This window comes from Pleurodeles waltl, chromosome 3_1 (assembly GCF_031143425.1).
Source record: "Pleurodeles waltl isolate 20211129_DDA chromosome 3_1, aPleWal1.hap1.20221129, whole genome shotgun sequence".
NCBI lineage: Eukaryota > Metazoa > Chordata > Amphibia > Caudata > Salamandridae > Pleurodeles > Pleurodeles waltl.
The window spans coordinates 1712629826-1712651778 of record NC_090440.1 but is presented as its reverse complement, the minus strand read 5'-3'; the positions used below and the strand labels follow the sequence as shown (position 1 = coordinate 1712651778).

The 21953-nt window shown below is 44.8% G+C and overlaps 1 protein-coding gene across 1 annotated transcript in view; it reads right to left on the bottom strand.

Annotated features, from left to right (window-relative positions):
* LOC138283616 (RNA-binding protein 44-like) overlaps positions 1 to 21953 on the bottom strand; it is a 603066-nt gene that overhangs the window by 158504 nt on the left and 422609 nt on the right. Inside the window, exon 5 of the mRNA XM_069221553.1 lies at positions 11479 to 11553. Within this exon, the coding sequence (XP_069077654.1) occupies positions 11479 to 11553 (75 nt within the window). The remainder of the gene's footprint in view (positions 1 to 11478; positions 11554 to 21953) is intronic.

The following is a 21953-nucleotide window of genomic DNA, read 5'->3' as shown; positions in this document are numbered from 1 at the left end:
AATGTTTGGGTTTGGTATGTTTCTCTATATGCCCACCAAGCCTGGGACCAAAAACCGCAGGTGCCTGCCTTACAAAACCAGGCCGTTTTGTGATAGATCATTTTGATCTCTCCACAATACGATTTGGGCAGTGGAATTTGGGGCAGAACTAAATTGGGAAGCTCCCAGGGGAGCACTCTGTGCTTGGCGCCACATGCACCTGCTCTGGGTTTGGCTAACCTGCTTTTGTCCCTGCTGCACAGACAGTGCTTGCGAAGGGACCGCAAGACTGTCCTCATCACTTCCCTCAGAATCACTGGAAGAGGAGTTGTCGGACAAATCACTCCGAGTCTGCGCCATTGTCCTATCCCTCAGATGCCGTCTTAGTATCTGCAGGCTCAGTCTCTGATCTTATATAAGAGCTGTCCTCTAAAACCAGAGTTAGGGCTTGTGCAGCAGTTATCCAACGAGACGCCATCTCTGCTACTGGCTAAACTCTTGTTCTAAAACACCAGCCTACGAAGACAGTCACAAAATTGGTGGTGGGTGTGCGTGATGTGTGCAACAGTAAAGGTCAGTCACCTTCCCTTCGCTTCTTCCCTCAATCAATCCCTCAAGACACTCAAAAAAATAAAAACAAGACACACTATTACTTCACCTTGTTACATAACAATTATCACAGTCGTTAGTGCCTCTGGCGCCAGACCAACAATCATTATTGGTGCTCCTACTCCCATGACTTCCTTCTCGGATTCCCTCACTACCACCCAGCAAAAGTGCCCTTCATCTCTCCATAGCCCCCCTCACACATGCATTTCATTTGTATTATAGCGCAGGTAATGGCTGGCTTTACTAATCCACTCAGCTACTTACATAAAATACAGATTTGAGCTTTGCAGTAGGCATATAAACCTTCTACGTTACTTTATGGCATCAAAACTGCCACTAGATAAAAGTCAGAATATTTTGTGGCAGAAACATAATCGCAAGAGTTACTTGACTTTTTTATTTATTTCTGCTTAGAAGCTACAGTTGAAATGCGTCAGTTGAAGTATGTGCATTGCTTTCAAGACGCAAGCTACAACTGCAAAAGGAGGTGGTGGTGGAGTGTGTATAAAGAGATCACTTTTATATGTGGGTGGGTGTGTGTGTGTGTGTGTGTGTGTGTGTGTGTGTGTGTGTGTATATAAAGAGATCACTTTTATATGTGGGTGTGGTTTTCCTGAGGGCTGATCGCAGCTCCTAGGGAAACCACACACTCTGAGAAAAGTGATCTCTTGCTCTCTATAGATAGATATCTATATAAAGATATAGATCTACATATGTGTGTGTGTGTATATATATATATATATATATATATATATATATCTTTTTAATAGTTGTATGGTTTCCCCGGGGGCCATAGTGCCATTTTCAGAGACCCTCACCCCCCCCCCCCCCCCCCCCAAGTTAATTCCCTGGTGTCTAGTGGGGTTTTCTGAGCTGCGATCGAGGGCCAGAAAACCATTTCAGGAAGGCCTTGTTTGAAAGGGGAGAATCCCCCCTTTCAAACGAGGCCTTCCCGAAGGGTGGGGAGGCCCGTTTTCCCCACCAGAAAACAGACTGTGATGTCAGCACACAGAGTCACAAAGGGGCAGGTGGAGACACGGAAGCTGTTTTGTTTTAAATGAAAAAAAACATCCTCCAGTGCAACGCACCAGAGGATTTTGACCCACCTCCCAGGTGTCAGCCACTGGTCGACACCTGCACTAATGAGGCTAATAGGCACATAAACAAAGGCTATGAAGGGGTTACAATAATAAGGATGTGTTCTCTTTATTCCTCTTATGTGGTGTCCTACAACTGAGTAGACCCCTGAGGAGGACCTTCAGTTTAAATTAAAGGTCCCCATATGGAAGGTCGACACAAGTTAGCATTTGTGTGACGTTACAGCAAGTGTGTCAAAGCATTGGATCATCCCCTAATGGCAAAACATTATTAAACCCAAGACAGGGGACTAGAAGAACTTGCACTTCCATTACAAAAGGGACCATTGATGGTTTTAGTTCCTAAGATTAGGAGTCGTAATTACTGTATTAAGATGGAATTTCATGTTGGACACTTGTTATACTTGATTTGTGGGACACTTTTCTATGTGCTAAATATAGAGGATTAGGATTCTTCTATATATTGTGTTTTAAAATCCTTTTGTTTAATAGTTTTCAGCCTTTAAATTGTCCTTTACAAAATATAAGTAATTTGTCTTTAGTATATTTTGTGCATTTTTTAACAAAAATATGCCAATGGTGTGTGAGCAGACCAGGCAAAGTGTAATGAAGTTTAATAGAAAGTTGTTACAATGACTAACTGCCTTGTACACTTATTAAAAAGTGTCTGTCTGCTAAGAGGCGAAGGACTACCAGTCCCAGAGAAGCCTTGCCTGGAAGGAGGCAGGGAGAACACGCCCATTGTGCCGGTCGTGCGCCTATTTCTGGACTCTCATCCTACAGTGCGCATTAACTGCCTGCCTGCTGAGGGGCCAAGTTCTACCAGTCCCAGAGGAGCTTGGCCTGGAAGGAGGTGGGGGAGCACTTACGTCTAGCCTCCCCCATTTTGGTACAGGACGTGCCCTGGCACGCCCCGGGTGAAGACCGGGTCAAAAGCGGGCCCCTCTGCAGCCATCCATGGCCGGGCCACCCCCAATCTCTTGGCCTAATGAACTGGTCACTGGGATTACGTTTGGGACATATGGATCGTTGACCTTTTTGACCATATGGATCGTTGATCTTTTTGACCACTAGGAAGTAAGTAGTCTATTTCTTTCAGCTCACTTATTGATTACTTCTGTCCTCCAGCCTCGCCTATGATTACGGCTCTTGTTTCAGGGGTATCCTGCTGTGACGACATGGGTAGAAGAAGGAAAGTTCTGAATCCCAAACCTTAAATGGGCCCCAATTACAACACTCTTGACACATGCCTGACCATATCCATAGGCGTCATTACCAAAGCAATAGACCTGGCAGAAAAAAGTTTGTCCATGGACCTTGCTGGCTCAGCTGTCACTTTTATGCAAACTGATGCTGTCCCTGTGGTTTCGGAGAAGCCTGTACACCCCCCAGCTATGGAGGAGCTGCTGCTCACCAACTCTTCTTCCGGATCCTCCAAGGATCCATTAGCCTTGCTTATGTTCCTGCACACCCAGGCCACCAAATGCAAGTTTAGGTCTAGGTGTGTGACCTCCAGAGCTGACAAAATGACTAACAACTCGCTCAGTTCCTTTGACACCACAGCTTTTATTCTGCCAGGTGCTTCTAATAATTCCACTTGGGCCAAATGTCTTTCAAAATTCATGGTTGCTCTAAATGATAGTCTTGCACCACTTACGGAGAAGTTGAATACGTTTGAAACAAAAGTTGGGAAAATCTTGAACCTCTGTCAGTGCTACCTTAAGCCCCCTGCTGCTGATTCAACACCTGCAGTCAACTGTTACCATGCCTCCATCTTCGTTTAGGCCAAATGTACATACTTTGTCACTGATCAATCTCCCTCCTGCTTGCTGCCCTTATATCACAGTTCTGGCAAACGTCCAACAACTGATGGCCCTGCTCAAAATGAAGTGTGTCACTGGCTTGTCGCTTACTCAAGTTTTAATACCAAGGATTATAAGAATATATTGATGGCTCTAAGAGTGGACTGGTTTGGCCCTAGTGCAAAGACATCAAATGGGGAGTGTTTCTTTAACAACTTTAGGTAACCGGCCATCACAAGAAATATCCTGAATCAACAATGTCAGTCTTTGGCTAGTGCTATCTACATTCTGCCTCTTTTTTTTTTTTTTTTTTTTTTTTTTTTTTTAATAGACCTCTGCAAACAGCTCACCATTTTACACTAACCTCAGGCCCACAAGCTTAAAATTATGCTAATGGCTGTCGTGTTTTATGCAACAATCATTGTGCCCCACTATCTGATCATACTGAGATTGATTGATGCATTTTGTGCCCTGGGAAATTGAACTAGGTACATTTTCATGGGCAATTTATTTCGTCTAGAGAATGGGGTAGTTCTTTCCCCAACAGAACGCCAACGCTTTTCCCATTAACTTCTTACACAATATAAACTCTTTTCTTTTGCAGAACCCAGAGGTTCCTTCCCCTTCCAGCTTAAATTTAGCCAATGATACAGCTTCTTCCAAACATTGTGGAGGTGACTATTGGTTTCCCACAGTCTGGTTTGCTAGAACGTGTCTGGAATACTGTCCACTTTGGGGGATGTAGATTGGCTCAACTATGTTAAAAAGTTTGACTTTGTTTTGCTTCAAGAAACTTGGTGCACCAAACTCATGTGGGATGGTTATCAGAGTTTTGTGTGTCCTAGCCAGAGAAGGGAACAGGGGCAGACCTTGTGGAGGTCTAATTAAGTTTTTTCATTCTAAATGTGGCTTTAAGGTTTTTCCCGTAGCGGCTGTGGCTGGTCATCCGAACAATTTTAACTTTTGGATTGTAAATGTTTATAACACTCAGCCACTCCTGCAGCGCTGATTTGTTTTACGTTGGGCACTGTTTACAAAGAAGGTCTCTTTCCCTGGCCAACAGTTTAAATATTATAATTGGGGGTGACTTTAATGCAAAACTGGGGTCTAATCATACCGTAATCCAAGTTATCCAATATGATTTTGCTGCCAGGGTCATAGATACCAGAGTGAGGCTTTATAAACATGTCCTGGAGTTGGGGTTGGTAAATGTAATGGAATGACTGGGACCAGCAGACTTCAATGCCCCTACCTTCACAGGTAGGGGCCGGGGTCCATCATTGATTATATATTCAGCTACTATTGCTTTTAGTGATCACAACCCCCTTAAGCTCTTTCTTGCTCTGCCTTTGAAAGTTGAAACACCCCCGGCCCTTAATGAAGACACTGGATGGTGCCTATATGGCTGCCTGCCAGGCCAATTTAAAAAAGGCTATCCTCACCAGAAAAAGGGCAGTTAAAGAGGAAATATTGGACAGCCTAGTTTCCATCATTAATACTAAGGACACCCGTGGGTTCTGGAAACATTTTAAGCACCCCAAAACTTCAGAGGCTTTGACAGATGGGACTGGGACCAACAACCAGTACAGAGTGCTGGATTGAGCATTTCAAAGAAATCTATACATTCCTAAATTACAGTTAGTTTGTGATCAGGTCGTGCCACATATTGCTTGTCCCATGAAAAATAGATTTGATCTTTTGAAGGTGGGTGAGTCAATTTGCACTAGTCCTTCTAGTAAGGCACCCAGCACTGATGGGGTCAGGATGGATCTCTTTAAGGAGAATATGGGATTCTGGGCTCCAGTCATTACTAATGTGATTGATTCTACTGTAACTAGTGGCGTTCCAAGTACATAGCATGCAGCTGTGGTAATTCCCGTCCATAAAAAGGGATGCTGTCAAGACTCCCATTGCTGTCGACCTATATCTTATAGATTCAATGGTCCAAATCATTGGGCACATTGTTCTTAATAGGATTGACAATTGGGCAGGCTGAACCAAGTATTCTCTCCCGTGCAATATGGCTTTCGTGAGTGACTTGGGTGCAGCATAACTATGCCTCAACCTTTACCTGATTATAAAGAAAGACACAACATTTTTGTGGGAGACGATGAGGGGGGTGCTGCTTCTCTCCTTCATGGAACTAAGCAGTGCCTTCGGCAGAGTCGACCGCAGTAAATTATGACAATCCCCTGGAGCTAGTTAGACAAGGATTTGGCTGTCTTCCTAAAACTCTGCATTGTGAGGTAAATGCCTCTGAAGTATGGGCCGGGTGGAAAATGCACAGGCACCTTCAACCTCGAGCAAAATGTGCGTTATGGCTGTGTCCTCCCTCCCATCTTGTTACCCCAAAACACAAATGAATGGAATGCCACATTACAGATTGCTGGGAAGGATCTTCCCAAGATCAAATCTACCTAAGTACTGACTCTGGTCCATGCAGACAAAGCTGTCCTGATATTGCGTACCCCTAATAGTTTGAGGGCTCTAACATCTTTGTCCCTTTTATGGATAATTTAGATTTTGATCTAAATATTTCCAAAACTAAATATATGACATGTTGCCCAAAAGCCATTAGAACTGGTTTGTTTTGGATAAAGTAAGTGAATAGAGGAGGTCACCAATTTTCCCTACCTTGGTAGGTTGTTTGATTCTAAAATGTCCTGCCTCCCTTGTATAGCAAACTGCTGTTCATGCTTTAATATGCTATGTGGGGACCCTAATTGATTTTTCTCAAAGAGTAGGTAATAAGCTGAACAAGCCGCTTTTGGAGGTATCAATGCGGAAGTGCCTGCCCGTTCTAATCATATGGCTCTGGCATTTGGGGTTACTGGAATGTCACCAAGGTTCAGGTGGAGAACAGATTTTGTTGGCACTTACTTGGACTTCCCCCTCAACTCCATATTTTTTCCTACGTGAGGAACTGGGGTTGGATTATTTATCTGACTATATTTAAGATGAACGCCCAACACTTGGGATTTCAGTTTGGTATAACAAACATACAACTCTGAATCGGGAGAGCATTTCAGACTGCTTGAGCAGTGTGAAATGTACTTCCATCCCATGGTTAAAATGTATATAATCCACCTCCAGAGCCATCGGCTGGAATTAATTATTTTCTTCCCCTCACTCTCTGGCCAAAGTGGACATCTCCAGAGTTAAACTGTTATTTATGACAACTAGAGAGCAAGAGGAATTAAGGAAATTGTTGCTGTGTGATTACGCCCTGGTCCAAACAACACCTCATACTGATCCATATCTGCTTTGGGTTTCAAACCCTTGGAAAATAACTTTTTGCACATTTTTGCTAGGAACCATCGGATCTTTGCCCTGTTTCACTTTGGGCCAGTCTGACAAAGTCTCTATTCTTGTGTGCCCATGCGACAAGTCCTCAGCCCAAACCCTGGAGAATTTTATTTTCTGTAAATGCTACGAACCCCAAACTAAAGTTCAGAGTATAGGCCTGCTATGTATTTCCTCCGCCAGCTGGTGAATCCTTTAGTCTGTTGTCATGTGGGATTTTTTTTTTTTTATCAGCTACACAAAAAGGTAATTCATTTTCTGTCTGATATTCACCCCTCTTTTGAAGAACATCTTTTTAAAATGATTGTCTTTTAACTTATTTATTGGTGTGTAGCTGTAATTGTCCAGAATTATTTTAACTGACTGCATTAAGCACATATTGAACTGATTTGTTAATTTTCCTTTTAAATGAGTTATATAAGGGCCTTCATATCATCACTGGCAAGGCTCTAGTAACTAGATGGCTCGCAATTTCCAGGTTTTCTATCTTTTATGATCATTTATATGATTGAATGAAGATTGCTTGATGAGGTAGCTGTTCTGATTTATGATGAACAGGGATCTGCACTGATTGTAAATGGCCACAGTAGCGCCAACAGTGCATTCAAAGGAGATGGTGTACTTAGCTGCATCACAATCATCCTGCATGGCCTGGAAGAATATAGCTCAGGCTTCTTCAGGGACCATGGGCAATTTTCGGGCCATGGAGTCCCACAGGCGTGACAGTAGCAGACTAAGAGGCACCTGAAGTTTCCTGGGGTGAAAGGCCAAGCTTGTAGAGGTAAATACCTACTTAACAAGAATCTCTATTCTCCAAGTCCCTATCAAGGGAGTAGTGAAAAACAAGTATGGGTTTATTCTGCTGGCTGAAGCCTGCACCATAAGGCTCTCAGGAATGGAGTGGTGGGTGAGAAGGATGTGATCTGGGGATGCACAAGTGAGCCTTGGCAGGGGTTGGACCATGTACCAAAAGAGTAAGGCCCGTATTTATACTTTTTTTAGCGCCGCATTTGAGCCGCTTTTTGACGCAAAACGGCGCAAACCTACAAAATACAATGGTATTTTGCAAGTTTGTGCAGTTTTTGCGTCAAAAAACGACGCAAATTCAGCGCAAAAAAAGTATAAATATGGGCCTAAGTGCCTCACTGAATTGGAGTAGAAGCGCAGAATTCGACTGGCAAGGGTGTAGTACCTCTATAAATACATTGGTTTAACTTCCTGATTGGGACGTTGAAGATAAATTACCTCTCCTGCCCTTCGTATGACCACAGTAAAGGAGGCGTCATCTTCCGTGGCAGGTCTTGTGCGGAAAACTAGTCCAGTGATGCTGAGGTATGCAGACCACTGGCACATTTGTGGTCTTCCTACCAGTTGTCCTCTTGACAGAACTTTGCAATCTCATTCCCATTATCATGTCCCCCAATATCGTAATCTGGGACGAATATCCCATGAAGGAAAAAAACTTTACAGAAGATAGAGGCGCTGTATCTGAATCAGAAGGGTGGTAAAGAGGTTGCAACTCAGGTAAATGAGTGCACAGCTTTGGTCAAGGTCAGTGCAGTGCTGCTTCGGAATCAGACAGCACTATGTGTAGGCCATCTTCATCCGGAGTTGATAGCGCAGACGGATTACATTCCATCTTATGTCATAGTGTAGGGGAGGGAACTAGTACTGAAGTCAGTCAGAGCCCTGTGTGGATCCAGACAGCTCTACTGATGCAGAGAGCCGACCAGCCAGCAGAAGTCCAGTTGGGAGACCTCTTTGCTCCTTGGGGTCCACAGGCAGATCAGAGGGAGTTGGTTGTGTGGCAGAAAACCACAGCAGGGCTTTGCAAATGTCCTTGATTTGCTATGGTGTCGTGAATGACTCTTGCCTCTTAGCGAGGCTGCTGGATTAGGGGCAGCAACCCTTTGGTTCGTAGGGGACTGAGTCACTGCTACACCAGTTAGAAGCTGTCTGCCTAAATCTCCCAGCTCTCTAGCAGTACATCACTCAGACCCTAAATAGTAAAGGTGATTTCTGGAAGCCTAGAGCATAAACTCTGGAGACTTCCTAGGTAAGTAGTGATGTAACAAACCTTACCCTTTTTTCTCTTATTAGAAATAGGTCTCTTACAAACACAGGCAATGAAGAGGATGCAGGAAAGTTCAATATATTTATTAAAAAGACTGCAATCTATGATAAAATGCATGTGCTGCAATGCGTATGACAGTGAGAAATAACAGAAGCAGAATGGTGAGGAGTAAAGTGGTGAACATGAAAACCCTCAACGTATTACAATAAACATGAACATGCAATTTCTAATAATAAGGCCGAAACCCTATCCTAAAGCGAGAGCTGGGCATGATAAGCCTAATCTGCCAGTACAGTGTCCACAAGAAACACCGCTAACCCCGTTACCTTGGAATGAGATCAGCCCCTTAGTCTCCAGATCAGGAATCGTAGAGACACAAGGCTGAGATTCACTGCAAAACAGCGTGGAGTCTAGATGGTGTATCCTGGGGGAACCCCCTCAAACAAACGTGGTCTTGTGATGTGTTTTATAGGATAAATGTTATTGTTTGTGCAGGAATCCAGACGTGGGTATGTACCTACACATCAGATTGTATGCGCAAACCTGTGTGGGCACTTACAAATACCTGACATGTTTGCATGCTCTTCTTGTAAACGTAAAACAAAAGGAGCACAATATTACCCACGTACATCACTGATAATAATGCTTTTTCAGAATGACACTGATTAGGAAAATGAAAACATGTCTGTAAAATGCATGCATCTGCAAGCAGTGCTAAACGGAAATAAATAATTAAATTGAATAAAAGAGCAAGATAAACAGGTCAAAGGTGACTAGGTAAAAAGGGCAACAGATCCGCAAGCTAAAAGCTAGGCTATCTCCAGTGCCCAGGCAAGGAACTAAAATGGACCCACGACAGAAACTTCAGTTGCTGCAGAATAAGGGTCAGAATCCAAAGTAGAGCAATGTCAGGAATGCGACCTGGAGGCGCAATAAAGCCCTTGCACCTTCTCGGTAGACCGAAAGCAGTGGGATGGGCAGAGTCCTTTTTGGACATCTTGGGTTTCTTATTGGCTTTGCCAAAGAACTTGCATCATGAAGAAGACCAGTCGTGGGAGTTACTTCAGCACCTCCTTTCAAATCTAGACTAATCCTGGCACTTCATCACCAAGTGCTTTGCTTCCCAGTATCGAATGGCTTTGGAGTGCATCAAGACAACTGCTGCAGGCCTTGGAGTTGTAGACTCACCACAGGCAAACCACATGTGGGTCAGTCACAGACAGTTGCTTGTGATATTACCCACTGGATTTAACTCCACCCTGTAGATTTAGGAGTTGACATATTTCTCTTACACAACTCCAGATCCACGTCTTTTGGCACAAAAAGAAAGGAACTGATACTAGTACGCATGAGTGTCCCATATATTGGTCCATGCAAGTCAGATCTGGTGTCAAAAAACAACAATGGTGCAGAGCCAACAGTGCCCCCTATTAGCACATAGGAATACAGCTAAGGATTTTAGAGATTCAGTTTGACGACTGGGGAAATATTCAAAAGGTGAGTCTGCAGTTAGCAGTCTCTACGAGAAATAAACACACTATGTGTAGCTCAATCAAATTCAGTATTTTAATTATATAAGACCCAACAGATGTCCTAACAAAAGTGGAGCCTTGCAGGGGGGCTACCTTAGCCTGCAACCTATGGAATGTGTATCTTAGTCTTCAGAATTTATATAGTGGAAAGATCATGTCCGCTCACAGCATAAATCATCATCAGCTCAATTCACACAATATTATAGTTAAAAGACGGATGGGTCACAATGATCAGATGTTGAATTTCATCAACCTCACTGGATGCATAAATTCCTAAATATTCATGCTGACACACTAGATTAAGGTTTTTTCATTTCACAATACTAGTAATGCTAAGTTGATCCACTAAGGAGATCCTGTTTAACAATGGAGAATATATTAAAATGTAGGAATAATGACCTAAAAGATAAAGAACATCACTACACCATTCCCTTACCATAAAAAAACTAGAACAAATATAAGTGAATTTGAAAGTAGTCTTCTTTAAAGAAGCAGTAAAGTAGTACACACCTTGTATTTAGCACTCCAACTTTTTCATGAATCTGCAAATACCGGGGACATGTTTTGAGTAGGATACGACAACTTGCTAAGTGGCTAGTGAACACTAGGACTTCAGCAACCTCACTAGCCCTAAAGACCAATGGGGATATGTATATTTTGTTTGTAATTTATGATTCTTCTACTAATTCTGAAAAAAAATGATGTGGTTCATTGATCTTCCTATCAAGTTGGAATGAGTCTGTAAACACCGCACTTACATGCAAAGTCAACATTCTAGATTAAAGAAGATTACAGAATTTTAAAAATCAACACAGGGTATTTTTTTTAAAACCTGCATGCGAAGTGCACAAACAGTTAAATTTGAAGCTTGTGAAAGCAAATCAAAGTACAGAATCATAACATAAAAATATCTATTTAGCATCAGAAAGAAATAGAGTTGAAAAGTAGCAACTGGCACATGCAGATGTCATGTGAACAGTACAGAAACCCTATGTACATTTCTCATCTCATGACAGCACATTTTCGATGCAACTAAAATCCTTATTTTTATGCTAAAGCACTTTTAATTTGGTTTCCTTTACCTTTCAGGTAGACAAAATTATTGATTATTTCTAGAGCTGGATGTTCCTTCAGGTACTCAACTAGGTTTCCAGATTCTGTAATATAAATGAAAAGTGGATTAAGTACTAGCAACAGCAAGTTAAAAACAAGCCAACAGGTCTGGCTGCTTTGCTAGGGAAGTGTTTGATGATTATCTGGCCACCTTAGTGTGGCTTACCCTTGCTTTTCTAGAAACCAAATCCCACAATGAAACACAATCCATAGCTATAAAAAGAAGTAGAGCCCCATTTGTGTAACATGCTGAATTAGCATTGCTAAGCTGTACCATCAAGGAAGAGTGTTATGTAAAAGAGTGAGTAGATGAAGACCACTAAGGGGTCTATAAGTGGTGAACTCAATAGGCATACACAGCAAAATATTGCATAATTGATACTTTTGACAAGGGCCAATATTGTCATTGCATTTGTAAGAAGGATTATGTGCACATAAGTCTTCATGAACAAAAAACAGTTGTATATTTTACATGCTGTCATAAAATGACATTAAACCAAATGAATGGGCAGATTGCTCTTCCTAAGCCAAACAAATCAATACAGCTGCAATTATAATGTTGATCTGTCCGCAAAGTATATTCTACCAAAAATAGACACTTGGTCTCAGTTTCAAGATATATGTTATGTTTCATCTGCAGTCTAAAAAAAGAACACATTCTTTAACAAAGCACCACCATAACATTGAGGAACACAAAAGGAAGACATTGACCATCAACTCATTCTAGCAATGTCAAAAAAGGAAAAACACATGAAAGCCAATGGCTGTAGGTGGCTGACCCAAAATTCACTCTCTTCAGACTTACTGTAAGTTTTTTTTTTTTTTAGACCTGGAGACGTGAAGTATTCGAAGCAGTCTGCAGGCAGACCAAAAGCACACAAACCTATGCAAACATGTTATTTTCCTGTAACAATGCATTACCCGTCGATTTGATATACATAAATTATACATACACATACGTCCGCCAGAAATCTCAGGGTATCGGAGCCCTCTTTAAGTGTTAAAGCCAGGGGAGATCAGCAGTAAGGCTCAAACTAAGCAGCACAATGATATAGCAACACAAAAGGGCAGTGTAAGCACAAAGGAGTGGGGGGTGTAGTAGGCGCATACAGTGTGGATTCTCTTGGTACACTGAAACGCCCAACGTAGAGGCTGGTGCAGCTTGTGCCCCAGGAGGCCTAACTGCCTTCCTCCTCTTTGACTAATTGCTTGAGTTGGTAAAATTGGCACACTCCCACTCATAAATGCACAGCTTACACGTGATGCATTTGAAGTTAACGGCTGCAGCTTAATTTCACTTATTTATCCCTGACGGTCTGTTTCGTTGCCCAAATCAAAGCATATCGTAATGACTACCAGCCATAAATTAAGTCATAAATCATTCAAGCAGTTCCATCTAGTCATAAATCAATTTGCCACTTAAGAAACATGATCATAAATCAAAGTATAAATCAGTTCCCTGGATCATTAAGTCAAGAATAAAATGACCCGACATTTATGATAGTTAATAGTCAAATTAGTGACTGTACCAGTCTGGCGTTTACTGCTGGTAACTGGGGTCCTAGATCAGGAGCTTCACCATTTTGCAGGGGGGGGAAGGGTGTTCCACTATCTCTATTTTAGGTGCAGCTCGCTACCTTGGAATCTGAGGTGTGTGCTGCAGACCCAGGGGCTGGACTGAGACTGCCGTGTTGTGCACCTTCTCCCCTCTCGGACTGCTTCTTTCACTGCAAGCTGAATGTGGGCTTACGTCCTCCCGCAGCTCAGACAGCAATCGTTCTACTGACAACCAGCTAGCACCATGGCCGCCCAGATGCTGGACCAGAATACCCCCAGTCCTGCCGGTTTATAAGAAGAAAAACCACGGCACATCGCAGATTCGTAAAGATGTCAATTTATTCCTCTGTGGTGTATCAGAGAAGACATCACCTGACCCAGTGAGACAAATGGGTGCGGTGTCAATAGGCCAATACAGTTCTCATATTCGGAAAAACAACAGCCGACACGTGTTTCGTCAGAATTGACTTTTTCAAGGCTCCAACATGTGGAAGTATCAAGTTGTATTGTTAAGCTCCGATGGTCCTTTAGACATCATGCGACACCGCTAGCAGATCGATCAAACATTTTCCGTTATGTTCGGAGGATTATCATGGTTCTTGGAGACTTTTTTCATTTTATGTTTCTCTACATGATAAATTGTTAGTGACCATCGGAGGTTAACAATACAACTTGATACTTCCACATGTTGGAGGCTTGAAAAAGTAAATTCTGACGAAACACGTGTCGGCTGTTTTTCCAAATATGAAAACTGTATTGGCCTATTGACACCACGCCCATTTGTCTCACTGGGTCAGGTGATGTTTTCTCTGATACACCACAGAGGAATAAATTGACATCTCTACGAATCTGCGATGTGCCGTGGTTTTTCTTCTTCTTATAAACCAACTGTGGCCCCTCCAAGGCGACAGTTCATGCACCCTGTGGCTGGGTGTTAAACCGCTTGGGCACTCCTTCCTTTAATAGAGACTCTATTGTCATGGACTTTGCACTTATACGTTAGCTTACCTTCCGGCAGTGCGCACCATCTCTACACAGCCACAATTTCTGTTGTTATTTGTGTATAAGCCCAGTCCTGCATTTGATAGGTGCGTACCATCCTGTGCAAAATAATCTGGCCGCTTTAAATTGTTTAGGCATTGCCTTATGCTTTCAAACCATTCACCCTATACAATTTAGCCACTACCACATTTGAACTTCTTTCAGGTTCTGTCAAAAGCGCTGGCACCCTCCATGTCTGCCTGGACACAATTTCAGACACATTTACGCTACCCAATAGCCTAGCCGCTTCAATCAGTCCATGTTGAATGCTCTTCAGCAGCTCTTTCCTACCCAGTTGAGCCAGGTTGTTCCCCGTAAGTTGCACTACCTGCAAATTCAGCTACCCCCGGTTTTGTCAGCACAGACTGCTCAGCACGCCCTCCAGCTATTTCCAGCGCATTCCCAGGATTCCTGCCCATCTTATTGCAGTGCTGACCGGCCTGGGGCTTTGAGTGCCACCCCCTAACCCTCCAGAGGACCACCAGCTTCCCATTCTCCACAAGAACAAATGTCCTACCATCCACAATGTTCTTCTCCGTTCACCTGCCAAAAGAGTGACAATTGAATAGCCACATCTCCATTCGTTGAATAAAGTTATATTCCTTCCCACCACTGTGTGTGCTAAATTCCACTTCCCTGAAAGAGCCTCACGTAACGCTTGTAAGTTGCCGAGCGCCACCTCCCTATGCCTTCAATGCCATCCTCTGACAGCCCCCAACTGGCCGCCAACCCAATGCAAAAAGAGTGTGCGTTACACTGTCACCAGCAGGTCCGCCCTAGCAAGAGCTAGCCTCAGCACAGCCCCGAATTGAAATTTACTCAGGCAGTCGCTATTGTTGTGTCTGTAGAGAGAGCCTTCCTCCGGCAGGCTGACTGCACAGTATTTCTTCAACCAGTGCACCGAGTATTACCTCTCGGCTTGACAAGCCAATCAGTGTCACTGATGTCCCTTTTCCTTGCTGGGCGGTTTTAAATCTCCCCAGTGTCACTTCCACACTTTTGGGACCAATGTGTACGACCTGCGCCTGTGTGCAGGACCCTTGAACCTCGTGTTTCTCTGAGGCCACCAGTTTCCTTATTTTAAAGGCTCCAAAGAAGGCCGGAGTGAACACTGACTTAAACAATATCAACTCTGATGTGCCCTCTGCATACTTTGAGGAGGAGCTGCATCATGCGGGACAGGGTTTCATATTCAATGCTTCCTCTTGCAACCCTTGCCACCTCCAATTATCTCCAGATTTCTTTGCTGATTTCAGGTAACGTGGCTGGTGGCCAGCTTTGCGCAGAGGGCTTTTGCTGCCAAATACGCTTGAGCCCAGAATCTGGATTTACGCTACTCAAAGGCCCATTTCACAAAGCACTCCAGAGCCCGGGTTGCTTCCTGAATGTTGTTGAAGGTTTGCAACCCTGTAACCTCTTGACCGTCTTTTTGTAAGTTGCATACCTCCTGGATGTCTTAGGTGCAGATGTTTGCTGTAATAGCAGGGACAGGCCACACCCAACAAGGACTACAGCTCCACCGGGAAATGTGTTAACTCTCTCTGTATAGGGGGCTATCCACTTGAGCGTTTTTGACCCTTTGAATGCGACTTGTTCTCAAATCCAGGTTGCTTGCTAATTGCACCAATCTCCTCAGTAGCTTCAGGACAAGCGGGCACCTGGCCGCCCGGTATTGATGGCATGCACCAATGCGGGATTATAAGACCATATGGTCATCTTCAAATTATGCAGCCTTGCACTCCAGATGGTCAAGGCAACTATGATGGTAATCAACTCCAGAAATTATATCTTCCTTGTTATTCCTGCCTCCGCCCATTCCTGGGGCCACTTCTTCGTGCACTATTTGTCTCCAAGGAATGCTCCAAAGCCCAGGATGCCCGCAGCACTTGTGTACAGAGCCATTTCCCTGTTGGATATCCAACCTTCCCTCCATTTGAGTACCTTGTTGAAATCTGCCAGGAAAGTTAACCAAGTCTATAAATCTTGCTTTGCCCCTGTGCTCAATCTAACATGGTGGTGCTTTTCCTTCAGGTCTCTGGTCAGCTGTGTTAGCCTTCTAGCCAAGACTATCTCCCGGGATGACCCTAGCCACAAAGTTCAATTTGCCAATTAGTTCCTGTAGTTCACTTAGGGTGGCTTTGTTTCCCCCATCAAGGCTCTGATTTTGCTCCCTATGTCCTCCACCCCATCGTCTGGGCTCTGTGAAGTCACTGCCTCAAGCTCAATCCTTAAAAACACGATTCTGGTGGTAGGTCTAATGTCTTTTCTGCATCCAACGGGACCCTTAATTCATCCACCCGATTCTGAAAGGCCCCAAGAAGGTTTTTGCATTTTTCGCCACCTAGCTTACCTACAAATAAGAAATCGTCCAGGTAGTGCAGTTTTCTGCCCCGAGGGTGCCTTTTCCGTAGGGCCAATTCTAAAAAAAGTGGCACATTTTTCAAAATTGCCACAGGATATGGAACACCCCATGGGAAGTGCCTTATCGAAGTATGGCTCTCCATTAAACTGAAAACCCAGGAGGTGGTCACAGTCAGGGTGTAATGATAATAGTATGAATGTAGATACAATGTCTGCCTTCACCATCAATGCCCCTAGATCTGCGGCACGCACCAGATCGACAGTGTCATCCACTGGCACGTAACAAACTGCACAACCTTCGTGGTGGATGCCATTGTTAGAAGATTCTCCCTCCGGCAATGACAGGTAGTGGGTTCGTCTATACTGGCCTTGCTCTTTCTTGGGTACCACCCACATTGGTGAAACCACTAAACCTTCTGGCCTCTGTGTGAAAGAAAACTTAAAAGAGAAGGAGCTGGGCAGGATAGAAGGCCCATTTGTTTTACAATGTTTGGGTGCTGTCATGCTGAAAGCATGTTCTTGGTCTCCCTCAAACTGACTTGCCTCGCCTTACTTCTGGTATCCTGAAACCTTTCTCTAATCCGTCGCATAACTGTGCATCAGTTTTATTATCGTAATGGTTCGCTAGCAACCTTAACCTGTGTGTATTTATGCGGGAGCAAGCTAGCTGAAAACTCTCCCAAGCAGCGTTTGTTCCTAAACTAATCTGGGTATTTTTTCTTTGTCTTATCTAATTTTTACTAGCCATTATCACCTCTGCCTCTTTTGCAATGAAACTGCGGTGTGCCCCACTCCCACATGCAGACCACACATGCCTGAACTTGCACGCCCCAGGTGCACTTGTCCTTATCATACTTGGAGCACAAGGATGGGTAACCCTTCTCAGAAGCTCCTCCTTTTCAACTTTGAGAGTTTGTTTGTAAAATGGCTTCTGTTTCTCCTAGTACCCTTTGAATCGCCCATTCCGAAAGGGATGCTCCTGCTTCCCCACCCCAAGCCTGGCTTCTCTAGTTGCCACCATTTTATGCACGTAACTAGATACATCTTTTTCATCCCACTCCACGTAAGGGTGTGCCTGCACCTTCATCCTAAATCTCTTGTCGCAGTCTAGCCTGGCAACCCCCACGAATTGCCTGTAGGCCTCGTGGATCTTAAACTCATATAGCCACAGATCTTTTGCACATTGTTGAAACTTCTCTACAATCACGCAGGGCATTATTCAGAAGGCATCCGCCCAATTATTAAGATTCCTTTCCTCATCCGCACCCTTTCTCTCTTATCTTCATTCTTGTAGGGTGTGGCGAGGTCTAACCCTTCTATTTGGATTTCAAGGAGAGTAAAGATATCTATAAATTCTTTGTGGCAGATGTGCTGTGCCAATGGTTTCAGACTCACTAATCCTGTGGCGCTTGTCACACATCACTTTTCTAAGCCTCTGAGCGAAGTCACAACCCAACTTGTCCCTAAACGCCGCTCACTGGCTTGCTACCCCAAGCTTCAGTGGGTGTTCTCCGTGCGTTTCTAGTAGATGGGACCACGTTGTTAGTGCCAACTGCACCAATCGCCTCTTTTGCTGCACACGCATGACTTGACCCTTCCTCGTCAACTCAGAGTGCATATGCCCTCTTCCTGCTGGCGAACAGCAATGCTGCAAGCTATTTCAAACAAGCCTGCACAATTGTGCTAATATGCTCACTGTCCGCAGGCTTGCTGGCCCCTTTGGCACCTTCGGTGTGTCATTATCTGCTTTCCTTTTTGCCACCCTGTTGCCCACCTTGCTGACAATGCGGCAACTCTTCTTGGGGTCCTCAATACCTTTTCCACCTTCCTGTTAGCCCCCAGCTGGTTCCCCACACTCCCCACTCTTGTTGGGCTCTTTGGGGCTGCTATGCATGTTCTGCCTGCCCCTTATCTGGGTCAGCAGCCACTCTGTTATGCGTAGTCACTGCTTCTCTTGTTGCCCTTATAATTCTTTCGCTGTCCTCTGGATGTACCATGTCGTCTGGTTCTGCAATTTACACCAACAGCTCGCACGGCTGAATGGTGGCTGTAGGAAAGCGCTCCTTTTTTCATAGCAAATCCCCCACTTTGCCTGATATTGACCCTGATTTGACAGAGTGTGCGGGGATCCTGCCAACCAGGCCCCCTCACGAGTGTTCCTTCAGATAACTACCATTGTTTCCACAAGTGGCACACAGTTAAGTCCCATGTAAAAGGTAACCCTGGTACCAAGGGGCCTGTGACCAGGGAAGGTCCCCAAGTATTATGCCACCTTGGGGGACCCTTCACAAAGGGTATACATACTGCCCTTGTAGCTTGTGTGCCTAGCTGGGAGAAAAAGACAGTCAACAAAGCAACCCTCTCAGGGTGCCATGCCCACAAACCACTGCCTGTGGCATAGGTTAAGTCACCCCTCTAGCATGCCTTACAGCCATAAGGCAGGGTGCACTATACCACAGGTGAGGGCATAGTTCCATGAGAACATGTCTCTACAGTGTTTAAATCAATTCTTAGACATTGTAAGTGCAGTGTGGCCATACTGAGTATACACAAAAACAACATATGATGAACGGAATGCAGAGCAAATCAAACATTCACCCCCCAGTCACAGATCTGGGTTTAATCCATACGTTTTTTTGCCTGCCATGCCATTCCAGTTTGGACCCAACCATATGCAAATCATTCTTGACCCTGTTCCACATGGGAACAGTCCAGCCCGAACGCCAGGCCAGGTCCTCCCTGGACAAGAAACAAGCATTCTAGGACCGGTTTCAGGGTATCACTCTTCATCAGCCAGGTTAGCTTGAATCTAGTGGCATGGCAAGCACGGGACCCAGTCCTGGCTGGACTGTTCCCATGGTGAACAGGGTTAAGACTGATTTGCATATGGCAAGGTCCAAACTGGGGTGGCATGGTGAGCAAAAGAATTGATGGATTAAACCCAGATCTGTGACTGAGGGTGAATGTTTGATTGGGTCCACATTCCGTCCATCATTTGTGTTTGTTTGCATACTGAGTATATGGGTGTTTGTCATTATGAACTCCACAGCTCCATAATGGCTTCACTGAAGTCTGGGAAGTTTGGTATCAAACGTCTCAGCACACTAAACCCACACTGATGACAGTGGTAGATTTATTGAAAAATGCACACAGAGCACATCTGAGAGATGCCCCCTGTATTTTAGCCAAACTTCTGGTGCAGGACTGACCGGTCTGTGCCAGCCTGCCACTTCCAGACACGTTTCTGACCAGATGGGATGAGAGCTTTTGAGCTCCCGGTGGCCAGAAACAAAGCCTACACTGGGTGAAGTGCTTCACACCTCCCCCCCCAGCAGGAACTGTAACACCTGGCAGTGAGCCTCAAAGGCTTAGGCCTTGTTACAGTGCCCCAGGGCACTCCAGCCAGTGTGAATGCCCGTCCCCAGACCAAGCCCCACTTTTGGCAGCAAGTCTGGCAGGAAAATTAGGGATAACAAGGAGGAGTGACCACTTCAGCTGGGACCGCCCCCAAGGTGTCCAGAGCTGAGGTGCCCCCCCCTTGCAAAATCATCTATCTTGGTTTGGAGGACAGAGACCAATAGGGTTAGGTCTGTGTCCCCCTCCCCAAACGGAGTGGACACCAGAAGGGTGTAGTAATCCTCAGGGACAGTAGCCATCGGCTACTGCCCTCTGACGCCTGTAAAACCCCTAAACCCAGGATTTAAGGGCTCCCTTGAATCTAGCTCATCAGATTCCTGGCCACCTCAAGAAGATGACAAGAAAGAACGACTGCTAAGTTGAACCCCAGCAGAGAAGACTGAAGACACCAACTGACTTGGACCTGTCTCCAGCTTTTGAATTCCTGCTACAAGGGGGAGACACATCATGCAGGACCAGCAACCTCTTAAAAGCCTCAACAGGACTGCCTGCACCCCAGAGAAGCACAACTTCCAATGGACAGTGGCCCTGTCGAAAAGAAACCCCAACAAAGAACGCCAGAACCAACCCGGACCCTAAAGTCCTGTCCACTCTGACCAGACACCCACAACCCATGTCCAGGTGGCCCAACCAACTAGAACTGGTCCCCAGGCGATTCTGACAGTGTCCACCTTGGGTTGAACCCTCCTGTCGAACACAATGTCTACAGCCTAAACCAGGAGGACCTCCCTGAATGCAAGAGAACCGGAAAAAGATTCCCGATGCCAAAAGATACCCCTTCACCAGCAGACCCCTGGCCTTGGGGAATCTGACCTGTGTAGCAACATCAGCAGGCAGCCCTCCTCCTCGTTCAGCCTGTGGTTTCCCAAAACCGACCTCCTGCAGCCTACTTTTCACCCCCAGGGTTCCCCTATTTAAAAGGGCTGGAAGCCCGATGCTGTGTTTGCACCCGGGTCCCCCTGCACCGCTGAGGGTGTGTGTTTGGTGCTGACAAGGGGGTTCCCGTGCTCACCTAAATCCCCCAGGTCTGTCTTCCGGAGACGCACGTTTTAACCTGTAAACAGGCCTGATTTACAGTGACCCCAGTCTCCATAGAAGCCCATATTAAATCGACCTCAACTTTGACCTCTGTACCCGGCCAGCCCCGTGTTGCTGGAGGTGGGTGTTTTGGGTTAGCCTGAGCCCGAACCTGTGGCCATCCTAACCCCCAGGGACTGGAACCAAGTCTTGTACTTACCTTGAAGCTGTGCTAACATGTCTTCCCCTGTAAAACTGTGATTAAAAATTGCAGAGTCAACTTTGAAAACAGGTTATAGCTACTTCTTTGAAAACCGTATACCTGCCAAATTGAAAAACTGGTGTTGATACATATGTTTGATACACACCTGCAAATGTACATATCTGCAAACTGAATCTTATGGTTCTAAAAGAAACAAAAAATACTTTTGCTATATAAAAACAATTGGCTGAGAGTTAGTCATTGAGTGTGTGCTTTATTGATTGCCTGTGTGTGTCCAACAAATGCTCTGCATTACCCTCTGATAAGCCTAACTGCTCGACAACAAAACCACAAGAGAGAGTTTTAGTATTATCTACTTTAGCCTCTGTTAAACCTCTGGGGAACCCCTGTACTCTGCACACCATATCTCATTTTGATTTAGTACATACAGATCCAGCTTCCTACAGTGGCTGTCCCTGTTGTATATTTGCACCTTTTCCAACGGCATGAGTCACGTTGCCGTTTCAGGGCTGTCCCCATCCAGATCCACTCTCCTTGCTTCTACAGCACAACCTGGTCGCGTTGCCCCTTTCTGGGCTGTCCCCAGCTGATTGCAGGTGTTTAGGTCAAATGCTTACTGTTTGCTCTTGCCCTTGGTAGCACTATGTTGAGATACCAGCTGCCCACTGGAATATATAAAATGTTAGCTTCAGCCCAAAGCAGCCCTTGAAAGTGACAGTGGCATTGAATTTATTACTGGTCTCTCAAGCTGTGCAGCAGCTCACCCTTCAGCGTATGCTAATTAGCGCCCAAAGGTTGAAGATGATTGTCTTTAAAATGCCCAGGGCC